General features: G+C 44.2%; 1 protein-coding gene across 1 annotated transcript in view; it reads left to right on the forward strand.

The window, feature by feature from the left end:
• Positions 1 to 4,322: 4,322 nt before the first annotated feature.
• LOC147418089 (sodium/calcium exchanger NCL2-like) overlaps positions 4,323 to 25,134 on the forward strand; it is a 53,623-nt gene continuing 32,811 nt past the window's right edge. Inside the window, exon 1 of the mRNA XM_086506471.1 lies at positions 4,323 to 4,575. Within this exon, the coding sequence (XP_086362597.1) occupies positions 4,442 to 4,575 (134 nt within the window). The 5' untranslated portion in view covers positions 4,323 to 4,441. The remainder of the gene's footprint in view (positions 4,576 to 25,134) is intronic.

The following is a 25,134-nucleotide window of genomic DNA, read 5'->3' on the forward strand; positions in this document are numbered from 1 at the left end:
GACGTTCGTAACGGAGTAGTGTGGTTCTCTTAGTAGACTCACTTGACTGCTGAAGATGTGCAATGGATATAGCTAAAACCTGATCTCATTATAAGACATAGCATATAAATATGTACGACACACCTTATGACAAAGTAAGATGTTGGCTATAAACTCTCAGAAAGCTACTCAAGACAGATACTGTGCACTCGTTTTTTTTTTAAAACACCCGTCTTTTATAGACCTACATTGATACCTGAACCCAATGGGTATGGGTTCGAATTACCCAAACTAATTGACATATTTATTACATTATCTCACCTCGTAGTGATTGGCGTATGTCTACTCTCGTAATTTGTCCAATTGGATAGCTGTTTGACTATAGTCTCATGTGAGATATCGGTATTATGGATAACTGATTGTTTATATCCACCCAGTGCTAGGAGCAATAGTTCTTAAGTAAGTATGTGGACCAAATATCGACCTTTCAAAAGCATGCGAAAAAACCTTGCTATCTTCTGCCATTTTGATAAGTGTGGCTCATAATAAGTTTTTTTAAAATATTTCTTTCATACTATTTTTTAATCTTCTTTTTACATTGGGCATAAATGGTCTTTTGTTCACCCTAATAATGCTTGATACTTTTATTATGTTGCGTCTGAGAAATACTCTGCAAAGCGTTCTCTGTGAGTGCCTACCGCAAGTTAACTACTGCATAATGTGAGTGGGTTAGCAGGCTAGTGCTGGAGCGATTGGATCTCAACACTGGCATCTCTCATCCGGATCTCGTGGTGATTGTAATCCCTGGAAAGGGGGTCTTTAAGGCCGACCTCGATGGCGGAAATACCTGGCCGATTTCGGAGCCCTTCTGCTAAGGAGTGGCATCATCACCTATAAAAACCTCAGAAGGTGAGTACTTATACTCACTTGGCATAATGTTCTATGACTACTGTTGTGCGTTTAAATCTGGTTTGCTGTTGTGACTTCATCATGCCAAAAAAATTTGAGAAAGTATTGATGGAATCATCTTCATCTCCAAGTCTATAGGTTTATTTTTGCTAGTCTCTTGAAGCCTTAAAAACGTTGTGATCTAGACAACTTTTGCTAAATTGAAGGTGCGTGTAGTGTATTAAACACTGGTTAATTAGACATTTGTTTCAACTGACTCTATGGTTATTGGAAGTAGGTTTAACTGGTGTACTTGAAGAAATTGGGAAACTTTATCTGTGGCTAATGGCTGCCAGATCTCGAGACTATGACGTGGTGTCACGGGTTGGTTACTATGGTACAACCAGTTTGGGGAAAATTTGTTGAAGTGTTGGTGCACGTCATATCCGAATAATGTGAATTTTCTGTTCTTGAAAGCTTTTTACTTGCAGACATTTTTTGCCCGGTTTATTACCACTTACAGGGTATAACTTATGGATGCTAAATGCATATTGCCTTTAATGGGTTGGGTCACTAACTTTATAAAGTCCTAAGCATGGCTCATTCGAATTTTCCCTTTACTTACTCTCTTCGTATCGGTACATAGGAGTATGATTGCATACCTGCATGATGTTGTGTGGAAAAATTTAAAAATGGTTTCTCTAGCATAATATGTAGACTTTGAATGAAATACTGATGGTATATTATGGACTCATTATTATGTGTGAAGGTCCTTTTTACTAAGCCGATGATGTCTCGGTGGTTTTTGTTTTTGGTTGAGTGACTATCCCTGGGAAGTAGACCTTCCTTGTAGGTCTTAGTAAGATTGAATACGACCTTACTTAATATGTGGTTACTTAGGAAAAAGAGTCGGCAGGTCTCTGGTCTTTCTGGCTTGTACTGGCTTGGATATTATTAAGCCTGGCAGTATGACCTGGCCTACCGTACAGGTCGGCTTCATCTCCAAGTCTACTGGTTAAACTATATATTCTGCTATCTTGAAGCTTTAAAAACAGTATAAGCTGGAGTGTTTGGTTAAAAGGAAGATTCTTAAATTAGATAAATTGTAATGGTTTAAGCACTAGTTAATCAGATAGAATCTTTAAAATAACTCTATGGTTCTGGGATGTTGATTCTAGCTGGTTTACTTGAAGAACTTAAGGAACTTTTTTTGTTGTTGAGAGTTGCCAAATCTCGAAACTATTTTTATGGTTTCACCAGTTGGTTAATGAGGGATAGCCAGATATGGGAGAATTGATTGAGGTTTTTTTTGAGCATTTGAATAATGGGATGTTTTTTATGGTTAAAATTAGAATGCCTTTTTGCCTGCAGATGTTAATTGCCAGGTGGATCACCTCTCTAAGTGTGTAACGTGTGGATACTGATGCATCTTGCCTTTAATGGGTTGGATCACCAACTTTATAAAATCCTAAGGATGGATATTTCTAAAACTTACCTTTACTTACTCTCATTTTATCAGTACGTAGGGGAGTGATTGCATACCTGCATGAGGATGTGTGGAAGAGTATAAAAAATTATATCTCCAGCATAGTGTGTAGACTTTGATGAATTGCTTATGATATATTTCACACTCACTAGTATGTGCTAGTGCTTTTACTAAGCCTGTGATGGTCTTTGCGCTTTTTTTTGGTTTTGGCTGATTGCCTATCCCTTGTTAGTAGACCTTCTCGACTGGTCTTACTATGATTGGACCATACTAGGAACATAAAACATGGGTTGTGGGTTACTCCGGGAAAAAGTGGTGGCTGATCTTTGGTTTTTCTGGCTGGTACTGGCTGGGCTAGTATTAGCTTGCTATTATGACCTACACTGTTGAGCATGATTTCTGAGAATGGCAAGGCTGGACTGCACTAAAAAAGCAATTGTTTATTTGTTCGATTTCTGGTTTTTCATCATAAAATGAACAAATCCATTGTGGTTGGGTATATGTTGGTGGAAATCGGTTGGTATGAGTAATGTTTTCGACTAGCAAGTATTTGGTACTGGCTTTTGGGAATAATATGTTGACTATGACATTGGAAGAGATTCAGATGTTAATATGGCTAAAAGTATTTTTTAATTCTGATATGAATATAGTTTGTTAAATCCAGACTTTCCCCCCGGGATGTTCTACTAATCATATTCATTACTATGCCGATCTGATGTTTATTGGTTTTGCTTTCACTAATATACTACAGAGGTCCCTTTTAGATGTTGTAAGTGGGATAAAATCAAGGCCGAACTTTTTGCAAACATAAACCGGATGCTACTTTATCTCCTCAAGAAGGTTTTTTTCGTTAAAATCTAATGGCTAATATAGAATTATTTGATTCATGCTTACTTGGACTTGCGCCTATGGGGTATACTCTCCCCAACGTAGGAAATGAATTTGTTGAGTGTCGGTATTTAAAAAAAAAACCTATATAGTTTGTTTTTTTTGAAACTTTGGTTAGGCATTGAAAAAATATGGAACGAACTTAATGTATAGTAGCTATGAGGGGATTCTCACTCTCTTGGATAGATTGGCTAAAAAATGATTGTTATTATGGCTTTGTTTTAAATTGAAAAAAAACAACAACAAATTACGTTTAGAAGAACTGTTTGTTTTTTCATTGTGACATGGATAACAACTAGGATGCACAGCATCACATGTGTACAATAACGTGCTAACGAATTGTTTTCTTGTGGCTATGGATGCAGATGAGGGCTACCTTCTTTGATAAAAACATTTTGTTCTATGTGATAGATGGCTGGTTGAAGTTCTCTTACCTTGAAGCAACATCACTGCAAAATTTGGGATGACTGTTTCCCATGTTTTACTTTGTTATCTTCACTATCTTGTACAAAATTTATTTTCAACTGTAAATAAATTATTGTACAAATCCATTGTATTTTCCTAGAATTATTGGTATGTGAATGGGCAGTGTTCGTTTGCGTACGTGTGTGTGTGTGTGTGTGTGTGTGTGTGTATATATATATATATATATATTTAGAATTGCTACACACACAATTAAAGTAAAAATAATTAAGATAGAATATGGTGCCCAAATGTAGAGCTTGAGGGCTCTATTGAAACTCTTGTGGACTACGTTGGAGTGGGGTGAAGAATGCAAGTGAAAGATGAAGCTAAAAAAAAAAATTGAGAATGCAAATTGATGAAAATGGGGCTAAGTATGCTTAAGTGAAGTGCTCTATTGATCCAAAGATGAAATCAATCAATTAAACCGCCCATTGGCCACACTCAAGTAATTGGAATCAATTGAGGCCGATTGCTAAATTAATCTATGGATTTATTGGCGAATACATAGATAATGTGCCTAAGTTCTCCCTAATCAAACACTAATTAGCTATAGAAGGTAGTGGGTCACTTTGGTGCATTTATTTTTCCCAAATTGGGGAGATGGACAAAGCAATTGTGGCAGGCCTCGTAGCTTTTATCGCTAGTTATAATCATACCATCGTCTTTCTGACTCATATAGGAGCATGGGATAATAAGATCAGCAGGCGGAAGGTAGCACACGCTTTAAGCTCAATCATGCAGAACTCTCATCCTCTTCATGGACGTTCTTCTTCACTCTCTTCCCAAGCTGCTTCTAAAGATTTTCGTGAAAGCTCGACTTGTCTCCCATGTTCAGCCCAAAGCAGCTTCCCAGCTTCCGGCTCGATCAGGTGCGCTCCCTTTTCCATACTTTGCTAAATAAACCTTCTCTACCTGTGGTTACACGCTTGCATTTCAATGTGTGGGTGCGTTGTGTGTATGGGTCTGTGGATGAGAATGCAAGGACATGCATTGTCCACATTTGCAGAAATTGAGGTAGTGAATACCGGTGGGTATGTGTTGGGCTATGTGCTATGTGGGTGCATGCTCTTGTCGATAATGTAAATGGATGCTCTGCTCTCTTGCAAGTATGCATATTTTTACCGTATTTAGATGTCTTCACCAACGAATTGATTGGTTTAAGATATTCATACTAGTAATTGGTATGGTAGACATAACAGGAGGCTCCAACAACTAGTTTATGAGTTATCCAGGGACAATAAGCAATTGCTTTGTAAGAACAGCTAAAGAGAGACGTATGGTTGTTGAAGATAGATCATCACCAGATGGTGGCATCCTCAGTGGCATGTCATGATTGTACGGCCACAATGGCTCTGCAGATGCATTTTTAGCCCCATATGCCCATTTATTAGCTTTTGAACGGAGGGGGAATATCATTAGATGATGTGGCTCATTTATTAGCTTTTTATGCTACTTGTCATTATTGTGATAATGTGGTAGTTTATTAGAGCCCGAGTCAACCCTAAACTGGGCGTCACCTATTTCCAAGATTTTTGTGGAGGTCACATGCACTGCCTTTAAGTGTCTGCCATTCAACATCCAACAATTTCTCAACCGAGGAAGACTCGCATGCATGCACACGGTGGTTAATGGGTTAGTTGGCACAAGCCTTGTCAACAGCATTGAATGCGTCAAAAGGCTATAAAATCATTTCTATGTAGCCACACTCCCTCTCTTTTGCCACTTGAACGGGGCGCATGCCCATGATCGTAATGGAGGGGAGGGGGGTGTTACAAGCTTGGCCACTCCAAGAGAGAAATCAATAGCAACACACGAACAAAAACTGCAAAATCATTGAACTTGACACAAGAGAGAGAGAGAGAGAGAGAGAGAGAGAGAGAGAGAGAGAGAGAGAGAGAGAGAGAGAGAGAGAGAGAGAGAGAGAGAGAGAGAGAGAGAGAGAGAGAGAGATGAAATGAAATGAAAAGTTATATTAACGTCTTCAAAAGGCCAAAGTGACCTATGAGAATAGAAAGTTACAATGTGGTGGATCTGATACAAAGTTTGAGTAACAAAATAAAAATAATGTAGAATCCTAATCTGCTAAGCAGCTAGCTGGGATTGTGTAGGATATGGGTAGGGGGTGAAGTGAGTGGGGGCCTTAGACAACATAGTGTGGGTGTATCCTCAGAAAGAGCTAAATTACTAGAGATCCAGCATCGGTTGCTGGCGGATCTCATCAATCTCCTCCATGGTCAGTACTCTAACCGGGCGTTGTGCATGTCGGCCAAAGTGATCCGAATCCTATGATGCAGCCTCCGTTGATGCTGTGTAGTCCTTCGCAGTTGTGGGCGTTTGGATCTCCCTAGCTCGGTGGCTCGGTTGATTAGCGTGCCTCTGGTGTGAGGAGAATGTGGGCTCTGCTGTGGTAGTAGCTCCTCCGGGTGTCCAGTGTCTTCTCTAAAGAAGTGTGTGATCCGTCTATGAGATTGGCTAGGCTCTCCTCTCATCAGGCTCTCTCTGTGTCTGCGTAGCTCGAGCAAAAACAATCCCAAGCATCTTTGGTCCTCGTACCCTATGACTCTAGAGAGTGGTCCAAAGCCCTCTCTGAACAGGCAATGGAACTTGGAAGCGGCCTTGTATCTCATAGTAGACCAGGCAGTGGCATGTGTAGTGCAACTCAGTCTCAGTCTCACAGGGGGCATGTCCTGGCCTCTACTGGCACTCCACTGTATCTGCCAGTCTCGACCCAAAGCTGGTGTGAAGATGTGCGTATGTGGCCAATAGCACATCGTATCCCATGAGACAAGTGCGTGTCCATGTATTTGGGTCTCGTCACAAAGCCGTCCTCCGTAAGCTGGAGAAGATGCTCTCTATAGAAAGGCATCTTTGTGCCCAGCTCGTGTGCCGGCTGTATCCATGTCCTCCTGGTGTCTAGCTGAGCTAGGTCTTGGCGGGTCGGCATTGGAATTCGTATAGTAAGAGGATGTCTAGGCTCAGTTCAAGATCATGTAGGTCCCCCCCGGCGCACTTAGCAAGTTGGTGGGTACTAGGAAGTGAACTCAATAAAGGCATAAAGTCAAGGTGGGATTACCAAAAGAAAATACCCGACAGTTGGGCCACATTGCATTTTTGAATGCAATCCCAATGGGGACAGATGGTCAGAAGATCAGTGGGAGCCCAATGGAAGCATCTCCTAAAATTTAGGAAATTGCTATTTTGGGCCATGAAATCTGTTCGCGCCATTACCTCCGGAATGACAAGGGGAACATTTTAGAACTCTGCCGCAAAGTCAATTGGGCAACCGGTCGGGAGATTTTTAGGCGGCAACCCCGAACGGGAAATGGCGTGTAAAACGCGCCAAGTGGCACATTTCTGTGCACTTTCCTCTTGCATGAAGAAGTGGCGGTGAATTTATAGCTGGGAGGCTCATTTGCAAGTTTCTTGTCACATGTTAAGAGCTATGGAGTGCATGCTTTCCTCTCTATGTACAATGTGGTGCTCGGAGTGATGACGTGCACATGAGATATTGCTCTTGGGTCTCTTCTCTCTCGTTCTCTCTTAGTGTTTGTCTCCTCTTATTTTGTCTTCATTCCTTCATGGTATCAAAGCAAGCACCATAAACACATGAGAGAAAACATGTCAATGGCATAAGTAGAGAGAGCAAGACATAGAGAGAGAGCATTCATGGAGAGAGAGAGAGAGAGAGAGAGAGAGAGAGAGAGAGAGAGAGAGAGAGAGAGAGAGAGAGAGAGAGAGAGAGAGAGAGAGCATGGAACCAAAAGTCTCGCACTACTCCGCCCGCCCAACCACATACAGATAACAAAGAGGGAGCCCTACCCCTCCTCTCTATATATAATTTTTGGTAGGAAAAGTGGTTGTATACTGTGTACAAAAGAGACCTCTGGAGATGTGAGGGCTGTGAGAGTGCACGTGTGTGGAAGAGAGAGAGAGAGAGAGAGAGAGAGAGAGAGAGAGAGAGAGAGAGAGAGAGAGAGAGAGAGAGAGAGAGAGAGAGAGAGAGACCACCAAACGCAAGATATGGTGAAGAGGGGGCGATCAGCCCCCCGTGACTAACATGAGTAGAAGACCCAATACAATCAGATGATCTTTGTGAGATGAGATGTGGAAGTGGGTATCCCCCTGGCCCTATAAATATGTGCCCAAGGGGAGGTAGGGCAAGGCCTGATCAAAATCCCCACGACCCAACAAAAAAATGATATATGGAAATATATGTTGGCGCCCGGACAAAAGTGGGCGGCCGGCCCCAAACTTGGGCAGCCGGACCAGGTACAACCTAGACTATGGGTGGCTAGCCTGGAGACATACTAGCCGTACAAGTATGCCCTAGACCTATGAAGCAGCAGAGTGGTGTAAGTCTAACGCCCCCTCTCAGCACTTGATGCTGAGCAAACCGCGTTAAGCCGAAGATGTGAGGCAAATGATGAAGATGTCTGTTGCAATGTCCACTGAAGGACAATACTTCGATGAACTCCGCGAGCGTAGCTGCAGTTTGGGGTGTCACGACCGCCAAGAAATCTCTGTAGTAAAGTGCCATCATGAGCAATGTAGCAAACTGCTGTACTCCGCTCATATAGTGTGAAGATACTGCGGGAAGGTCCTGAACTCTGTGTGAAAACAACTCCTTGTGGTGAAAGGAGTGCCAATAGATATGCAAGTGTCCTGCCCAATAGGAGCTGTGGTGTCTGTAGTCAAATCGTCTGGAGAAAATGGAGAAGCCAAGGAACCATCATGAGAATGACCGGAAGCCTGTCAATGCATGAACCCGCAACCCAGTGTGGCGAGGTGGCTAAGCTGTATAAAACTCCAGGAATGCCTGATGTAGCAATCTGCATCGTAAACGTCTTCTGAATCAAGGAAAGCGAGACAATCTACACTGTAGAAGCTACTGTAAGCTGCAGCAATCACTGAAATACCACACGGACCACCACCGGATGGTGTCCTGTCAGTAGGTAGGGTAATCCAAGATGAGGGAAAAGCCAGACTCAACAGTCTACGCTGTGAAGAGCCTCTGAGAAGAGGTGTGGTCAGACCAAGCTGTTTGCACCGTAATCATCCTGTAGAAGTAGGGAAGCCAGACTGAGCAGTCTATGCCGTGAAGATCCTTTGAGAAGAGGAAAGGCCAGACCAATCTGTTTGCGCCGTCTTGCTTATGTCTCCTGCCTCTAATCCTCCGGTATCAACCAAAACAGAATCCGCGCCAACAACGTCAAACCGCATCTCGGTGTGGCTCTTAATGTGAATGATCTGGGAGTGGCCTACTGCCCAGGTCAGGGGATGAGTCTGCTGTAAGGTTACCTGAGGGTGAGTGTAAGTAACTCTGAAGGTAGTAATCCAAATGATCAGGAGTGTAGAAGAGCAACTGCACTACCATCCAAGCCGACTCCGAATGTAGTTGCGTAATGCGTGATCTCCCGCATCTCGCGGGTAAACTCTCCAAGAGAGTCCAAAGCATTGAAGTCCCACTCCAGTCTGTAAATCCAAGCAATGAACCTATCCAAGAAGAGATCCAAGATCCTCTCCCTAAGTCCATGTAGATGCTCCTGTGTAAGCAAGTGATTTGACGTGTTGAGGTCTAAGTGGTAAGTGTTTGTCCACCCAAGATGGTGGTGTCTTTTGTGGGGATGTCGGAATCCCATATGCCATGAGCATGGCCATATCTCGTGTGAACTCCTTTGATGAGTGCATAGGTGTGTCCTAGCAAACCACAAGTCACCACCCCCTCTGGAGTGCACAACCGCCGAATGATGGCTGGAATGAATGGATCTCCCAAGGATCGTACGCCTGTAGATGATCAAGCCGATGTCGAAGATACCGTGTACTGCCAACAGTCACAGAGAGACTGCATGGACCTCTGGCAGGAGGTAACTTCATCCTCTGTGAAAAACATAAGCCATGTGGCTGGTGTCACTACCTCAGATGGGCTGAAAACAGAGAAAACAGCAAGGGGTAAGGGCTGAAATCTGTAGATTTGAAGAGGAACTTTGTCGGCAAGGCACCGGATGCCAAGGCTGGGTAGGTGGTGGCAAGATCCGGGGTCCAGAAGCTGAGTGTTGCCCTCCTGTTGCAAAAACGCAGGTCAATTTGCAGTCCACTTTTGCTTCAATTGTTGGTACCAAAAACCTTCTATTTTTTGAAAAAACAAAGGCTTGATGGGTACCCTAGGTGCCCAACAACTTGTGGAAGGTGTGAACGACACAAAGTGACCAATAAAACCGCCACAAATGGACTGAAAACCCAAAAACGCAGATCTGAATGAAAAACGCAGATGGAGCAGAGGAGGTTTCCAGCGATGAAATGATCCCAGAAGTGAAGCGCTAGTAGCCTGATGCAAAAACGCTGACCTGATCTACAAAAACGTAGGTGGAGGGGGATCCTCCGCGATGAAAAAACGCAGATCTCATCGCGCGCCTGGTTGTTTGCAAAACGCTGGCAGATTTTGCATGAAAACGCCAGTTATGCTGATCTTGGGATGAGAATGTGATGCGGAGATGCGTTGTCCCAGGCCATGGAAAACCTAAGCTGCTGATACCATGTGGCCTAACGACTGATACCATGTGAGAATGCACGTATGCGGAAGCGTGAGAGAGGAGAAAGAGAGAGAGAGACAGTAGATCACAAACGCAAGATATGGTGAAGAGGGGGCGATCAGCCCCCCATGACTACTATGAGCAGAAGACCCAATACAAATAGGTAACCCCCTGGCCCTATAAATAGGTGCCCAAGGGGAGGTAGGGCAAGGCCTGATAAAAATCCCCACGACCCAACAGAAAAATGAATTATGGAAATATATGCGGGCGCTGGGACAAAAGTGGGCGGCCGGAACAGGTACAACCTAGACTATGGGTGGCCAGCTTAGAGACATACTAGTCGTACAAGTATGCCCTAGACCTGTGAAGCAACAAAGTGGTGTAAGTCTAACAAGGGCTATGTAGTATCAAGGTGGCCTGTATGAGGAATGCAAATGAACGATTGGGGAGGTGCATGATTGTAATGTGCAGCGGAAGTGATTTATGGTGATAACTTAGGATGAGTGCTCAGTGCGTACTCAAAGTTCCTTTTACTTCATGAGAGAAATGTGTAAACATAAATACTGAGTGAAGGTTCTTTGAGTGATAGAGAGAGAAAGAAGACTTAACACCGGATGGGGTCCCAAACCCCCCTCCAAGGGCCCCCCTCTCTATCGCTAGAGAGTTATTTGCTCTAGATTGCACAAATGCTGATACAATGGTCCTAGATGCTGAAATGCTTACGAGATCTTGCTACTGATGCTTGGATTTGAGGGGCTAAGGGCTGAAAATGCAAAAGGCTAGGGTAATGGGCTTGGATCTGCAACTTTGATGATGCTATGAGCTGATTTGCTATGGCCAATGTCAAGGGTGCTGATGATGGCGACGAAGATGATGCTGGAATTTGAAAACGCTGATGTAGAGGTTGGATCTGAGGGCTGAAAATTGTGTGTAATGTGCAACGGAATTGATTGATGGTGAATGCTCAGGATGAGTGCTCGGTGCGTGCTCAAGGTTCCTTTTACTTCATGAGAGATGTGCAAAGACTAGAGAGAGAAGAGAGAATGACACTCTGAGTGAAGCTAGTTTGTTTTGGAGGGCAATTTGGGAGTATTGGTACTCGATTTCAATTCTCGTCCTCTTTCCACCCACGGATAGATGGGCAATCGGAGATCGCAAATTCAGTGGTTCTGAAGTCTTACATCTTTGATCAGAAGGCTCAGTGGGAGAAGTATTTGCCCTTGGTGGAGTGTGCCTACAACAACACAGTACATACTTCTATGGGGAAGACGCCATTTGAGATCATCAAGGGTGCTAAGAAGGTCCCACCTATTCTAAGCATCAAGGATAAGATTTTTGAAGCAGATTAGTATGTTCAGGATCTGGAGACTGCTTTTGCAAAGGTGCGTGAGCACGATAAGCTTAACTCAGATAAGCCAGACGGCCAGACAGTGGCTTGCCCCTGACCAACACTACCTAACAAGAAAAGAAGGCACGGTAAGGTTTAAGGTTGCGTTTTGCTCGCAGGACTTGTGGTTGCCGTGAAAGGGATAGCGGGTGACAGGATTCAGAAGGGCGGAAAGCAAATAAAACGAATCCTTCATCTACTCAAGCTACTTCAAATTTACTTAAAGCACCCGCATCTTCATCTACTAAAGGTACTTTACCTGAAGCACCTGCATCTTCACCCACGACTTCATCCACTAAAGGTACTTCGCTCGAAGTAACAGCACCTTTCATCCACTAAAGCTAGTTCACTTGAAGTACCTGTTCCAGACTCAAAGAATGTACCGTCGAAATCGCGTGCAGGCTTCTTTTCTTTGGTTATATCGACAGAAACTGCAGAGAAAAGACACTTACTTGAAGAATTAGCCGCAGCTCGTGGGAGAGAGCACCTAATAATGGAGGAATTCCGCGGGATTTCTTGCGCGCGCTAAAAGTCGAGTCGACTAAAGGCCAATTCATCCCCTCCCGCAAACCACCTAACCTATAGGTTAGATGATCTATCTCGAAAGATGGAGAAACCCAGTAGAGTAGTTCCAGTCCTGCCCTGAGCATTCCACTTTCACGATAACTGGTATGGTAGCTTCGCAGAGTGGGTTCGATGATTCATCATCAAATTGTTGACAGAAATCGACGATCAACGTTAAAAAGTACCCCACCCGGGTTCGGTTCATCCAGCCGCTATTTTCTTTTAATGGCGGAGGCAGAACAGGCGCAGTACGACAGGGAGTGGATTTGTAATCTTGGGGAAGGGAAGGGTTTGATTGCGTGCTTGACAAGGCTTTCGCACAACAACTTCTCTGGCGCTCTCTCCTCCATTGCGGCGCCCTTTCTTTCATGGCGTTTCAAACAACAGCCTTTCAGGCAGCCTCCCGATGGGTATCGGCCAATGCAGGACACTTAAACATCTTAACATTTCCTTTAATCAAGGAACTGGCGAAATACCTCTTAAAGCCTTCTTATTATCTACCTTGAACCTCACAACTGCCATAGCTGGTAGTTGCTCAGACCTAACTCTGTTAGATCTCTCTAAAAATTTTATAACAAGCCCAATTCCCACATCCCTCAGCTCCTGCCAAAGCTTGCGCCATGTCAACATCTCCTTGAACTCCATATTCCCACCATCTTCAACCAGCTAGTAAGCCTAGAGGTGCTTTCCGTCTCCAAAAACAATCTCACAGGCGCAATACTACCCGATTTTGGGGATTCTTTACACCAGCTTAAGAAGCTGGATCTTTCGGCAACAAGAAGAAACAAGATAATCCCAATTGCCGGCTCTGCATAAGCTTGTATTGAGCTTCAACAAGTTCACGGGGCCTCTTCCTGCATCCCTCCCCAACTCCAGTAGGTTAAGGGTACTTGACCTCAGTGCAAATGCCTTCACAGGAAGTATTCCTGGCAAGATCTGTGGTCCTTCGCTCCGCAGATTGCTATTAGCAGACAATGATTTGTCTGGGGTGGTGCCCTTGGTCCTCTTTTTTAGGTAAGTGCTTGCCTTCTTTTTCTTTTAAATCACGAGTTTGATTCCTAAGCTCTATAGCTTGAAGCCTTTCATTAAGCTCTTCACGTGCTAGACGTTCAATTCGTAGTTGTTTTTCAATACTTTCACGTGCTAGACGTTCATTTTGTAATTGTTCAAATAGCATCTTACGTGCTAGACATTCATTTTGTAATTGTTCTTTGAGCACCTCACGTGTTAAACGTTCATTTTTACGTTGTTCTTCGACAACCTTACGTTCACTTTGTAGTTGTTCTTCGACAACCTTACGTTCAATTTGTAGTTGTTCAAAGACTACCTTACGTTCAATTTGTAGTTGTTCAAAGAAAAGATGTAGTTCAATTTGTAGTTGTTCAAAGAGTATTGTTCTGGCATCATTTGATTGGTCAGCTTGTTGCATGGAGGGCTTAGACTCTGACTGCGGCATGGAGGGCTTAGACTCTGACTGCGGCATGGAGAGCAACGAATCTGAATGCAGTGTAAAGGGTTTAGACTCTGACAATTGCGTAGATAGCAACGACTCAGCCTGCAACGACTCTGACAATTGCGTAGATAGCAACGACTCAGCTTGCTTCATAGACTCTGACAATTGCGTAGCTGGCTGCAGGTTAGATTTCGTCGGCTTATTTGGTCTTGTCACTGACTTTTCAGATACCTTCAAGGGTAAGGTATCAACCCATATATTGTTCTCAAGCAAGGCATAAGAAAGAAGCGGACAAGCATCGATGTGACTTGTAGTTGAAGGAAGATGACTGGGTGCTTCTAAGGTTTGAGAAGGCATGCCTGTGGAAACGAAAGGGTAAGGAGCGATTTTTTTCAAAGTTGAGTATGCGATACTATAGCCCTTTCTAGATTCAGGAAAAGATAATGATGTATTTTTCAAATTGAAGTTACCAAATACTTGGAAGATTGACAATGCATTTCATGTGAGTTTATTGACACCTTTCAAAGGTGAGGTGCTAGTGGACAGGGAGCCAGAGGAGCAACTTGAAGTGCAAGAAACAAAGGAGATTCTCCTTCTACAACAGATACTGGCTCACAAGGAAAGGAAAGTGAAAGGTAAGCTCATATGCAGGTATTTAGTGAAGTTACCTCCCTCATTGACACGAGTGGCCTTGGACCTCTTTGGAGTGATATCCTTCTCCATATAATAGCTTGCACACGTCTATTGAATTGGTTTCTGGCTTATGCTGTTTTTGCAAGCGTAATCGAGGGCGATTACATTTCTTTCTTTCAAGAGAGGGGTATGTCACAAAGTGATGACGCGGCGTGACCTAAAGGATAGACTTCGGACAAAGAGGAGTCAGAGCTCTATTGAAAGATGCAGAAGTGTTACCAACTTGCAGAGCCTAGCCGAGAGACTTAAAACCAAAGACCAAAGACTTTATAAGTTGTTCCAACTTGTGGGATGTCACGAGAACGTGGCAACTGCTGACCTTAGTTGGTTTCTTTCCGATGATTTTTGTTTAATTTTTGGGACCCTCTTTTTGAAGTTGCAAATGGCCGGACATTGTATGGCCAGTGTGAAACGATAGTTTCACCCGCAGACGAGAAGTTGGTCGGCATTGGAGTTCCAGTAGTAAAAGGGTGTCTAGGCTCAGTTCAAATTCATCTAGGTCCCCTCGCTGCACTTAATAAGTTGGTGGATACTAGGAAATTAACTCCATACAGGCACAGTGACAAGGTGGGGTCACCCAGAGAAAATCACCCAAGATTTGGGCTACATTACATTTTTGGACGTGGTCCCAGTGGTGAGAGATGGTGAGATGACGAGTGAGAGTCCAATGGAAACATATCCTAATATTTAGGGAACTACTATTTTGGGCCATGAAATTTGTTCGCTTCATTAGCTCCGGAATGACAAGAGGAACATTTCATTACTCTGCTGCTAAATCAACTAAGCAACCGATTGAGATATTTTTAGACCAGAAGGTCCAAAGCGAGGAATTAATGCATGAGTGCAACTTGGCACATTTTTGGAAGAAGCGTTAAAATAAAACGTGGGCTGCATTTTTTAGCCATATGGTGGATTGTTGCAGGTACCAAAGCTATTGTGTGCAAGCTTTCCCTCTCATGTACAGTGTAGTGCAAGAAGTGATGTCCTATACACTCTACATTGCTCTCTCCCTCCCCTGCGTGCAGTAACGTGCCTCACAAGAGGGCTCTTCATTTGACCTATGTACAATTGTGTGGTCTTATGCTTCTGTGCCGATGCAAGAGCCTCTTTGAGCAGGAACAGGAGCAGCTAACTGCTACTCCAAAAGTCGGCACTGGTGAGGTGATAACCTCACCTTACAGGTGCATTTTCAGTGCTGGTTATGCGCTGTTTTTGGATTGTTTAGCAGCCGTATGGATGCCAGAAGCATTGGGAACAATGCCCCACTGCTAGAGGACGGTTCCGGGGCTGTTCAGGGCTGAACACATGATAAAAACCAGTAAATACAGCGAGCTGTAATTGCTGTTTTTGGGCTGAAAACAGAGGGTTTATGTCTTTGGAAGCGAGTTCCAGCAGGGGGAATTGTTCAGGGCGAGTTTTGGGGTTGTTATGTTGCCGAAATTTTGCCAAAACAGGTGTGATCTAGTTGGATACAGGTGAAGATCCCCAGGGCTCTAGTTTTGTTACTTTACCCCTCTAAAGGAATAAAGAAATATCGAAAGGGGCGCCAGTTTTTGGGCCCTACAGGTTCTCGGCGGCTGCTCGGAGCATTCTAGATCCGAGCCGTGTGTGCTTTGAAGTGTTAATTCAAAGGCTGAAAACGGAGGTTGCTCTTGCTAGGATCAAAAACGCTAGGCATGGGGGACTATTGGCGACGGCAAAGGCTGAAAACGCTGATGTTGCAGATTTGCCGGCGATGATACTAATGCTGAAAACGCTGTGCATAAGGATCTGCTGCGGTGACTACTTGTTGCAAAAACGCCAAGGACTGGGACTTGCTTGGCGATGATGCCTTGTTGCAGAAACGCTAGGTTGGATGCTGATGAAGAAAACGCTAATGTTGAGTCTTGCTTGGAGGGGAGAACCGCCAAGGTCTTGCTTGAGAAGTTGCCTGCTGAGCTTGGCTCCTGTTGCCTCTTCTGCCAGAAAGTGCTAACTTTGGTTTTCTTATATACAAACTTAGCAAAATTGCCTACCTACTTTCCAACAAAAGTCAATTAAAAATAATAAGTGAAAAATGTCAAAAATAGGAAAAATAGGCTAAATGCACTGGAAAATTCCCCTAATGGATTCTGATGAATTCTGATGGGAATGCTGATGATCCTGCTGTGTGCAACCGGAGGATATGTATCGACTCTAAGTGTCTGGACATGCGCGGTCTGCGAATAGACTCACAAAAGTGCCAGATCACTTCCTATTCTAGACTGACTTGACTGAATTGAACCCTGGTCATGCTGTAGCTTGTCCACGGACACATAGGGTTGGATGTGTCAGGTGACATCCCCTCCTTTTCAAAGTGAGGTACTGGTACCGAACTGTATGGCATCGAGGGGGATCGCCAATAACATTCGGAATCCTGGAAGGGACTCTTCGCCGGCCCACTCTGATGTATCGGTCGTGCGGTACTTGAACTTCATAAAGGTCTGCAACGCTTGCTTCTTTGGGCCGCGCCAAAAGCGACATAAAGTCTTCTGTGGCTCCTTCAATGCTTCAACTTCATCTAGAGTCATGCTTCTTTCTTCTTCAAGAATCTCCATGGCTGAAAATTTCTGAAACCATTTCCAACACAAAACCATGAACATACCTATTCCATGTAAAGTGAGTGGAAAAAATATTATCTTCCTTTAAGACTGTGCATGCAATGTAGATGAACAAAGAGACGGAGTGCCAAACGGTTCACCACACACATGGAAACAATGAGATCGAATCGTGTCTTGCTGATCTAAATCAATCAACTGTGGCAGTTCACAACGGAAATGCTCATGCTTGGTGCTCATACTTTCATGTGCTCTTCCTACAAATGTGTCATGCCAAGGAAGAGACATGGAGTGTGACTTCCTTGAATGCATACTTTTCAGCTTTTCATGGACAATCTGCATACATTCGTGCTCATTCATGAGTGAAATGTGCTCAACGTACAATATGTCATGCCTAGGAAAAGGGATCACATAAAGATACTGATTAAAATATAGGAAACGATCAGGAATGAAACACTCGTACAATGCGTGTTGACGAATCATTCGAACACATAGTACTTCCTGTAAGGGTTCTATGGACCAAGGCTTGAGATCCAAGATCGGTTCTTCCTGAGGGGGTTATTTGGACCTAAGCTCGAGAGCCAAGATCGATCCTTTGTGATTGATCGAATCTGCAACGAGGTTAGCGTCGCTAGAAAAAGTATCAACTAACACATCATCCTTCTTGTGAACAATCACATCTTCTTCATGCAACTCATCATGCTTGTGAGAAATCACATCTTGATCATGCAAATCATCATGCTTGTCAGTGTCATCCAAATCATCATGCTCATCATTATCATTCAAATCATCATGCAAATCATGTTTGTCTTGCTTTGGAGAAGTAGAGACTGAGAGAGTCTTTTTTTCTTGATTCTGTGCAAAGTGTGCCTGCACTTGAAAAAAGTCGCTACAACTCTTTCATGTGTTGATCGCTCTTCTCTTGTCTTGCTTTGTTCTCGCGGTCATATTCTTCTTGTCTTTCGTTGTTCTCACGATCAAATTTGGCTTGTCTTTCTTTGGCTTCCAAGCGTGCTTGCTCGCTCTCACGCGCTATGGCTGCCATTCCTTCTTTGTATTCACGATCTATGGCTGCCCTTCGTTCTTCGTAGGCCTTTCTTTCTGCTTTTCTTTCTTCGCGTTCTAACTGTCTTTCCATAAACAATTGCTCCAACTCTTCCATAGGAGTTAGTGCAATCCTTGGCGTAGATGGGGAAGGGGGATGGTCGAAAAAACCTCCTGGTGGGGAAAATTCTTCTTCGCCTCTCTCATGCTCATCACCTCCGAGCGAAGTATCCATTCCGCTTCGAGTGATGACCATCCACTGAAGTCTTGGGTTCTTGTGGTCTTGGGTTCTTAAGTTCACGAGGAACTTGGGTTCTTGGGGGTCTTGGTTCTTGGGGTTCTTTAGTTCTTGAGGTTCTTGTGGGTTTGAGGTTCCTCAGGTTCTTCTTTCGCTTGCAATCTGTGTTAGAGAAGGATCTTCTCTTCACCCGAGTTCTGCTCTTTTCCGCGGGCGCACCCCTTGGCGGCCTTGCTCTCACACCAAGGTTGCTTTTTCCCACCTCACGTCGATTGGCCGGCCGCTAAGTGCACGGTCCGTTCTCAATGAGTGAAAAGAGGCACAAGGGGAGGCTGGACAAGCCCTTCTTTCTTTGGTTTCCTGTCACTCTTCAAAAACATGATTAGGAATCGACACGCCCAAGCGAACTTGGGTTCGTGCGACCTTAACAATGAAAAAAAAATAAAAATGTGGTTCTTTCCTTGAGCGATACAGAACACTGCCAAAGCTCTGATACCAATGTTAGGTGCAGCGGAATGAATGTTTACGCTTTGCTCAAGATGAGTGCTCCAAACGGTGCTCAAGGTTCCTTTTGTTCTTATGGAAGGGAGAGCCTTCCATTCTTAATGAGAGAGTGCAATGATCACAAACAAAGTGAATGGACACTGTGCGTGCAAGTGTATGAGACTGAGAGATAGAGAGAGAAGAGAGATACGACACCAGAGACGTTGTAAAACCCTCCTCCGAAGGCCCCACTCTCGTCGGCGAGAGTGGTCTACTTATGATTGCACAATCTGGTACAAGCTGAATGCATGTGACTGATGCAAGTCTAGGCTATGTCGACGATGACGACGGGGATGGCGACACCGACCTAAGGGCTAAAATTTGCAATCTTTTATTTGCTGTCCAAAAACGCTGATGGCTGAATTCTGCCCTGCTTGAAAACGCTAGGAAAAACGCTGATCTTGCTGTCTTTTAAGGCTAAAAATCTGCTGCTGTGTCGGGGTCAAATTGGCTATGGAAAGCGGCTGAAAATCGCTTGCTGAAATTGTCCAAAGGCTGAAAACAGAGGCTGCTCTTGCTAGGATAAAAAACGCTAGGCATGGGGGACTGTTGGCGACGGCAAAGGCTGAAAACGCTGATGTTGCAGATTTGCCGGCGATGATACTAATGCTGAAAACGCTGTGCATAAGGATCTGCTGCGGTGACTACTTGTTGCAAAAACGCCAAGGACTGGGACTTGCTTGGCGATGATGCCTTGTTGCAGAAACGCTAGGTTGGATGCTGATGAAGAAAACGCTAATGTTGAGTCTTGCTTGGAGGGGAGAACCGCCAAGGTCTTGCTTGAGAAGTTGCCTGCTGAGCTTGGCTCCTGTTGCCTCTTCTGCCAGAAAGTGCTAACTTTGGTTTTCTTATATACAAACTTAGCAAAATTGCCTACCTACTTTCCAACAAAAGTCAATTAAAAATAATAAGTGAAAAATGTCAAAAATAGGAAAAATAGGCTAAATGCACTGGAAAATTCCCCTAATGGATTCTGATGAATTCTGATGGGAATGCTGATGATCCTGCTGTGTGCAACCGGAGGATATGTATCGACTCTAAGTGTCTGGACATGCGCGGTCTGCGAATAGACTCACAAAAGTGCCAGATCACTTCCTATTCTAGACTGACTTGACTGAATTGAACCCTGGTCATGCTGTAGCTTGTCCACGGACACATAGGGTTGGATGTGTCACGTGACATTTGTGGTCCAATGTGACGCGTGTGTCAATAGCATCTAAGCAGTGCTAATGCAAGATGGTCGGGTAGTAGCTTATGAGAGCAAAATCCTGCAAGGGCCAGAAAAGACTATGCAAACCTATGAGAAAGAGCTATTGGCCGTGATTCATGCGCTCTCTAGCTGCAAGCACTACCTCTTAGGTGCTAATTTTGTTTTATAGACAGATCATCAGACCATGCGATACTTTTTGACACAGTCAAAGCTATCCAAAAAGCATATGCGATGGACAAACATTCTCGTTATGTTCCACTTCGAGATTATGCATGTGGAAGGCAAGAAGAATGTTGTGGCTGATGCGTTATCAAGAAAGCCACAAATTTCAACTGTTTTAATTCCTTATCATCACGAGCTTGATGACATGAAGGAACAATATGCCACAGATGAAGATTTTGCAAGGATTTTTGAACAGTTGCAAGAGGTGCAACATCATGAGCACTATCTCCTCAGAGATAGTTTTATGATGATGCATGGCAGGCTATGTGTGACTAAGCCATTGCGATAGAAAGTCATGTCCCACCGTATGCAGGTGTCACCAGTATGTGACTACTATCTACCCTTTTTGTTGATTTCATTCTTATTATTTATTTATTTTCACTTTTTAGAAACACCCCTCTAGAAATCTAACTGCCCTGCATTGCATAGCTAGTGTGGAACTGTTCAGAGGGAGTCAAGGCCTGAGGGCAAGAGAGCACTAAAGTTGGACAAGGACTATGGTTAGCAAAAGTGGGGTCATTGACTAGCCAAAGTGGAATCCTTTGCTACATAGGCTACATTTCATTTCTTGGTGTGGCTGCAGTGTACAAAGAGGGTCAGATGACCTAGAAAGATACAATGGCAGCATCTCCTAAAATTTAGGGAACTGCTATTTTGGACCTAAAAATGTGTTCGCGTCATTAGCTCTGGAATGACAAGAGGAACATTTTATTGCTCTGCTGCCAAGTCAACTGACGCACCAGTTGAGATATTTTTAGCCGGGAATGCCCAAAGTCGGAAAGTGTGCCATGTGGCACTCCGTGAGCATTCTGCTACTCCTGGCCAGAGAGGGGGCGCCTAAAATGAGAGAGGAGACTCATTTGCAGCTTTGTCACAAGTTAAGAGCTATGGAGTGCTTCCTTTCCCTCTTATGAACAGTGCGGTGCCAAGAGTGATGCCCTGCACGCTACGCACTGCGCTCTCTCTCCCCTATGAGTAGTATGTTATGCCCCTCTAGTGGGCTTTTCATTTGACCAATGTACAGTTATGTGGGTTCATGCGCGATTGCCGAGGCAAGAGCCTCTTGCACTTGTACTGGATTAGCTAGCGGCTAATCCCCTGCAGGTATAGGTGAATTCGGAGAGGTTTCACGTGCGAAATCCGATCCGATTCAAAGGGCAAGTAGCCCTACATGTGCGGAAGCTCGAGGACTTGCTACGGATGCGACCGGCACGCGAAACGGAGCCCGAAACAGTGAATTACAGCCTGCTGTGTATTTTTGCAGGTTTAGGGTTTCGGCCCTAAACGGACCCTAATACCCCCAGGAGATTCGGGGACGCGAGGGGACCGTTGTACAGGTGATTTGGCGCATTTTCGGGGCAGAAAACAGAGAATTCAGCGTGCTGCAGATTCTCGCCTGGTTTTGCAAAGTGTTTGTATGCGTCGGGAAAGTCATCTAATGCGTGGGGATACTGACTGTGAAGGGTCCTAGTACAGTTATGCTACCGAAATCGGGCCAGAACAGATGAAATTGTCTTCAAGACCACCACAGACGGATGATGATATATTCAGGACCCAGTTGGTTACTGCTGTGACTATGTTCACACAGGTAATGCAGAACCCGAGGTTTTTAGTCTTTCTGCAACCTCCTCTTCCGTCTCAGCAAGTTGGGTCACTGGATCATATTCAAAAGCCTGTTAAGGCTCAAGCACAGGTGATTCATACTGCAGAATCAATGGAAACACCTGTACACTTGACGGAGACCATGCAGTCTCCAAAACCTGTGCCTAAGGTGCAAGAACAGGTGGCTGAAATGCGAGTCTTCAAGCTGTACCAGTTCAGCCAATCACCTTTCAGCAGCCTATAGCTGGTTCTAATGGGCAGGGAAGCAACCTACAGGCTATGCAACAAGTCTTCCCACCACCTTCAGTACACCTTGTCTATTTTGGAAGTGGATCAATATTCCAGAGCATGGCTGGTCATGCACCTGGAATCAGTTTTACACTCCAGGAACAGTGTTCGAGGGTGCTCAAACGATGATGCCTAACCTCATGTATGGTGGCATTGGCATGCAACTAGGGTTTCAAAGCACTCAGGGCCAATTTGGGATGCCACAAGCAAATTTTGGTATGGCTGGAATTACAAATCACCAGCCAAATATGGCATCTCCAGGTCAACTTAATAGCGGCCAAGGAACACAGATGAACCCTAACAATGTTCCCATGTTTTAGTCACTTCCATATGACAACTTAACGCCACTGGAGAAGCCAACTCCATACAAAGGTGGCAAAGGTGTGACATTCACGACCTTTACAGGGTTTGATGACAGGAAGAAGGCTCTCTCATTCCTCCAGCAGTTTGACAAGGCCTCTGCAGGAGGAAGCTTTACAGAGGCTTTATAGGTCTGCAAGGCAGCCACCTTCTTGATAGGGAATGCGGGACAATGGTGGACAACTTTATTGCTTCAAGGGCAAGCTCCATCCACATGGATTTACTTCAAGCAGATTTTTACATTAGCATGGTTATCTGATGACTTTGAAGCAGATGTCATGACAGAATAGCACCAGCTTAATGCTGCTACTTGCAAGAATCTGGATGACTTCAATCGGAAGTTTTGGAAAGCTCTACTTTCAGTAACTTCCTATAGGTTTGTGCCATTGACAGAACAGATTGAAAAATAATGTTGTGGCCTACCCAAAGGATTGAGAAAGTACAGCACGAAGACCAAAGTCACTACTTTGACGCAGCTCATCGAGGTAGCAAACACTGGCAATGGTTTGCTCAAGGGAGAAGATTCTGAATTCAATACTGGCGTCAAGGAAGGATCAGCCAAGAAAAATTCAGCGAAGAAGTACGTTCTCAATGAGGTTCCTAGATCGACTCAAGAGCCAGCCAAAGCATGGAAAGGCAAAGCCACGGCTGAACCAGCAAAGGGACCAACAAAGAAATGGAAAAGACCTTTTCCTCGCAAGTCGGAAGAGCAAAGGAAGGTCCTAAGGTCAGAGAACAAATGCTTTATCTGTGAGCAGCCTGGCCACATTGCTCAGAATTGTCCTCAAAAGAAAAGGCCAGCTGATTCTGAAGACAAGGAGGACAGGAAAGGAAAGAGGCCCATGGCTGGTCTAGTGCCAGATATGGTGGGCGACACGCCAAATTCAGATGCAAGTGAGCTTTGCAGAGCATGGGGAAACGTCAGGGATCAAACAGTGCTTATCTTCTTTGATCCAGGTGCCAAAGCCCCAGAATTGGCTTCAAAGTTGGGAATCAGACCTGAAGAGATGGGGTATACAGCAGAGGTAGATTTGGCATGTCCTGGCCATACAGAGGCTGTGACACCCATCATCGGAAATTTGCGCCTACATATCCAGTCCTATGTAGATGCTGAAGAATTTTACATCATGCCACTGGATGGATGTGATGTGTTGCTAGGCATTCCTTGGTTGTTTCGTGTACAGGGAATCATGGATGCCTACAACAAAAAGATCACTGTACAGAGCAGGGGAAAGACTCACATTCTGGATGTAAAGCTTAAAGGGGAGTCTATTTCCATTGTATCAGCTTCTGTTATTACTTTTGTAATGAAAAACCATCTTTCTGCGTACTTGACTTTTGCACGTGAAGTGTTAGATTGTGATGAATCAAATTTATCTGTGTTAGATAAAAAAAAGTCAATGTTTTTACAACAATATAGTGACTGTTTTTCCGATTCATTACCGTCTCAATTACCGCCAAAGAGACCCGAGGACCATGCGATAGATTTGGTGCCAGGCAGTAGCCCACCAAATAGGCCTGTGTACAAGGTTAGTGCGGCTCAGCAGAAAGAGATAATGAGCCAAGTACAAGAGCTGTTAGAAAAGGGGCTGATTCAGCCCAGTTCATCTCCATTCTGTTCTCCAGTGCTGTTGGTGCAGAAAAAGGATGGCTCATGGCGTATGTGCATCGACTACCGTGCACTGAACAAGAATACCATCAAGAATAGGTTCCCTATACCTAGAATTGATGATATTATGGACAAATTAGAAGGAGAAGCTATGTTTAGCAGGAAGAGTGGGTACCATCAGATCCGCATTAGATCAGAGGATGTGCACAAGACTGCTTTTAGAATGACGTTTGGCCTTTACGAATTTTTAGTGATGCCCTTTGGTCTCACAAATGCTCCTGCTACGTTCAATAGGATAATGGACAGAATTTTCCGTCCACACCAGTAGTTTATCGGTACATTCTTTGACGACATGATAGTCTACTCAAAGAATGAAGAGGAGCATAGGCATCACTTGGCCATTGTGTTCAAAGAGCTATGCAGCCATAGGATGCTCATCAATGCAAAGAAAAGTGAATTTTTTCTGGAAGAGATTCACTTTCTGGGACACATTGTCTCAAAGGATGGTGTCAGAATGGATCCTGCTAAAGTTGAAGCGATCAAGTCATGCCCAGATTTGAAGACGGTGCACGATGTCCGAAGCTTCGTGGGACTATGCTCCTATTACAGAAGGTTTATCCGAAATTTCGTTGAGATTGCTTCACCTTTGCATGCTCTTCAGAAGAAGGCAGTCACCTTCAGATGGACACAAAAAGAGATTTCAGCTTTTAATCTCTTAAAGGAAAAGATGACTTCAGATCGAGTCATTGTGTTGCCAGATCTTAGGAAGTCATTTGTGGTCCAGTGTGACGTGTTGGGTTAAAGGCCTAAATAACCCCTTTTTTGTACATTTTTATACTTTGTCCAGGTTCATATTGAACCTGGACAAATATGAACCTGGACACATTTTTTAAAGGTCACTTAAAATAAAAGTGGGAAAACCCAAAACTCACTTATTGAGTTTTCCCCAAAAACATGAGCTCTCTCTCTCTCTCCCTCTTCTTTCTGCTAGCGCTTCCCTTCTGCAGCACAGTGCCTCCGCTTCAAGCCTCAAGGCCTGCACATCTTCGCGTGCTCTATCACTTGCACACACCGCCGCGCGCTCATCAACTGGTATCAGAGCCAGATTA

Source organism: Adiantum capillus-veneris, chromosome 30 (assembly GCF_014529385.1).
Source record: "Adiantum capillus-veneris isolate H3 chromosome 30, ASM1452938v2, whole genome shotgun sequence".
NCBI classification, from domain to species: domain Eukaryota; kingdom Viridiplantae; phylum Streptophyta; class Polypodiopsida; order Polypodiales; family Pteridaceae; genus Adiantum; species Adiantum capillus-veneris.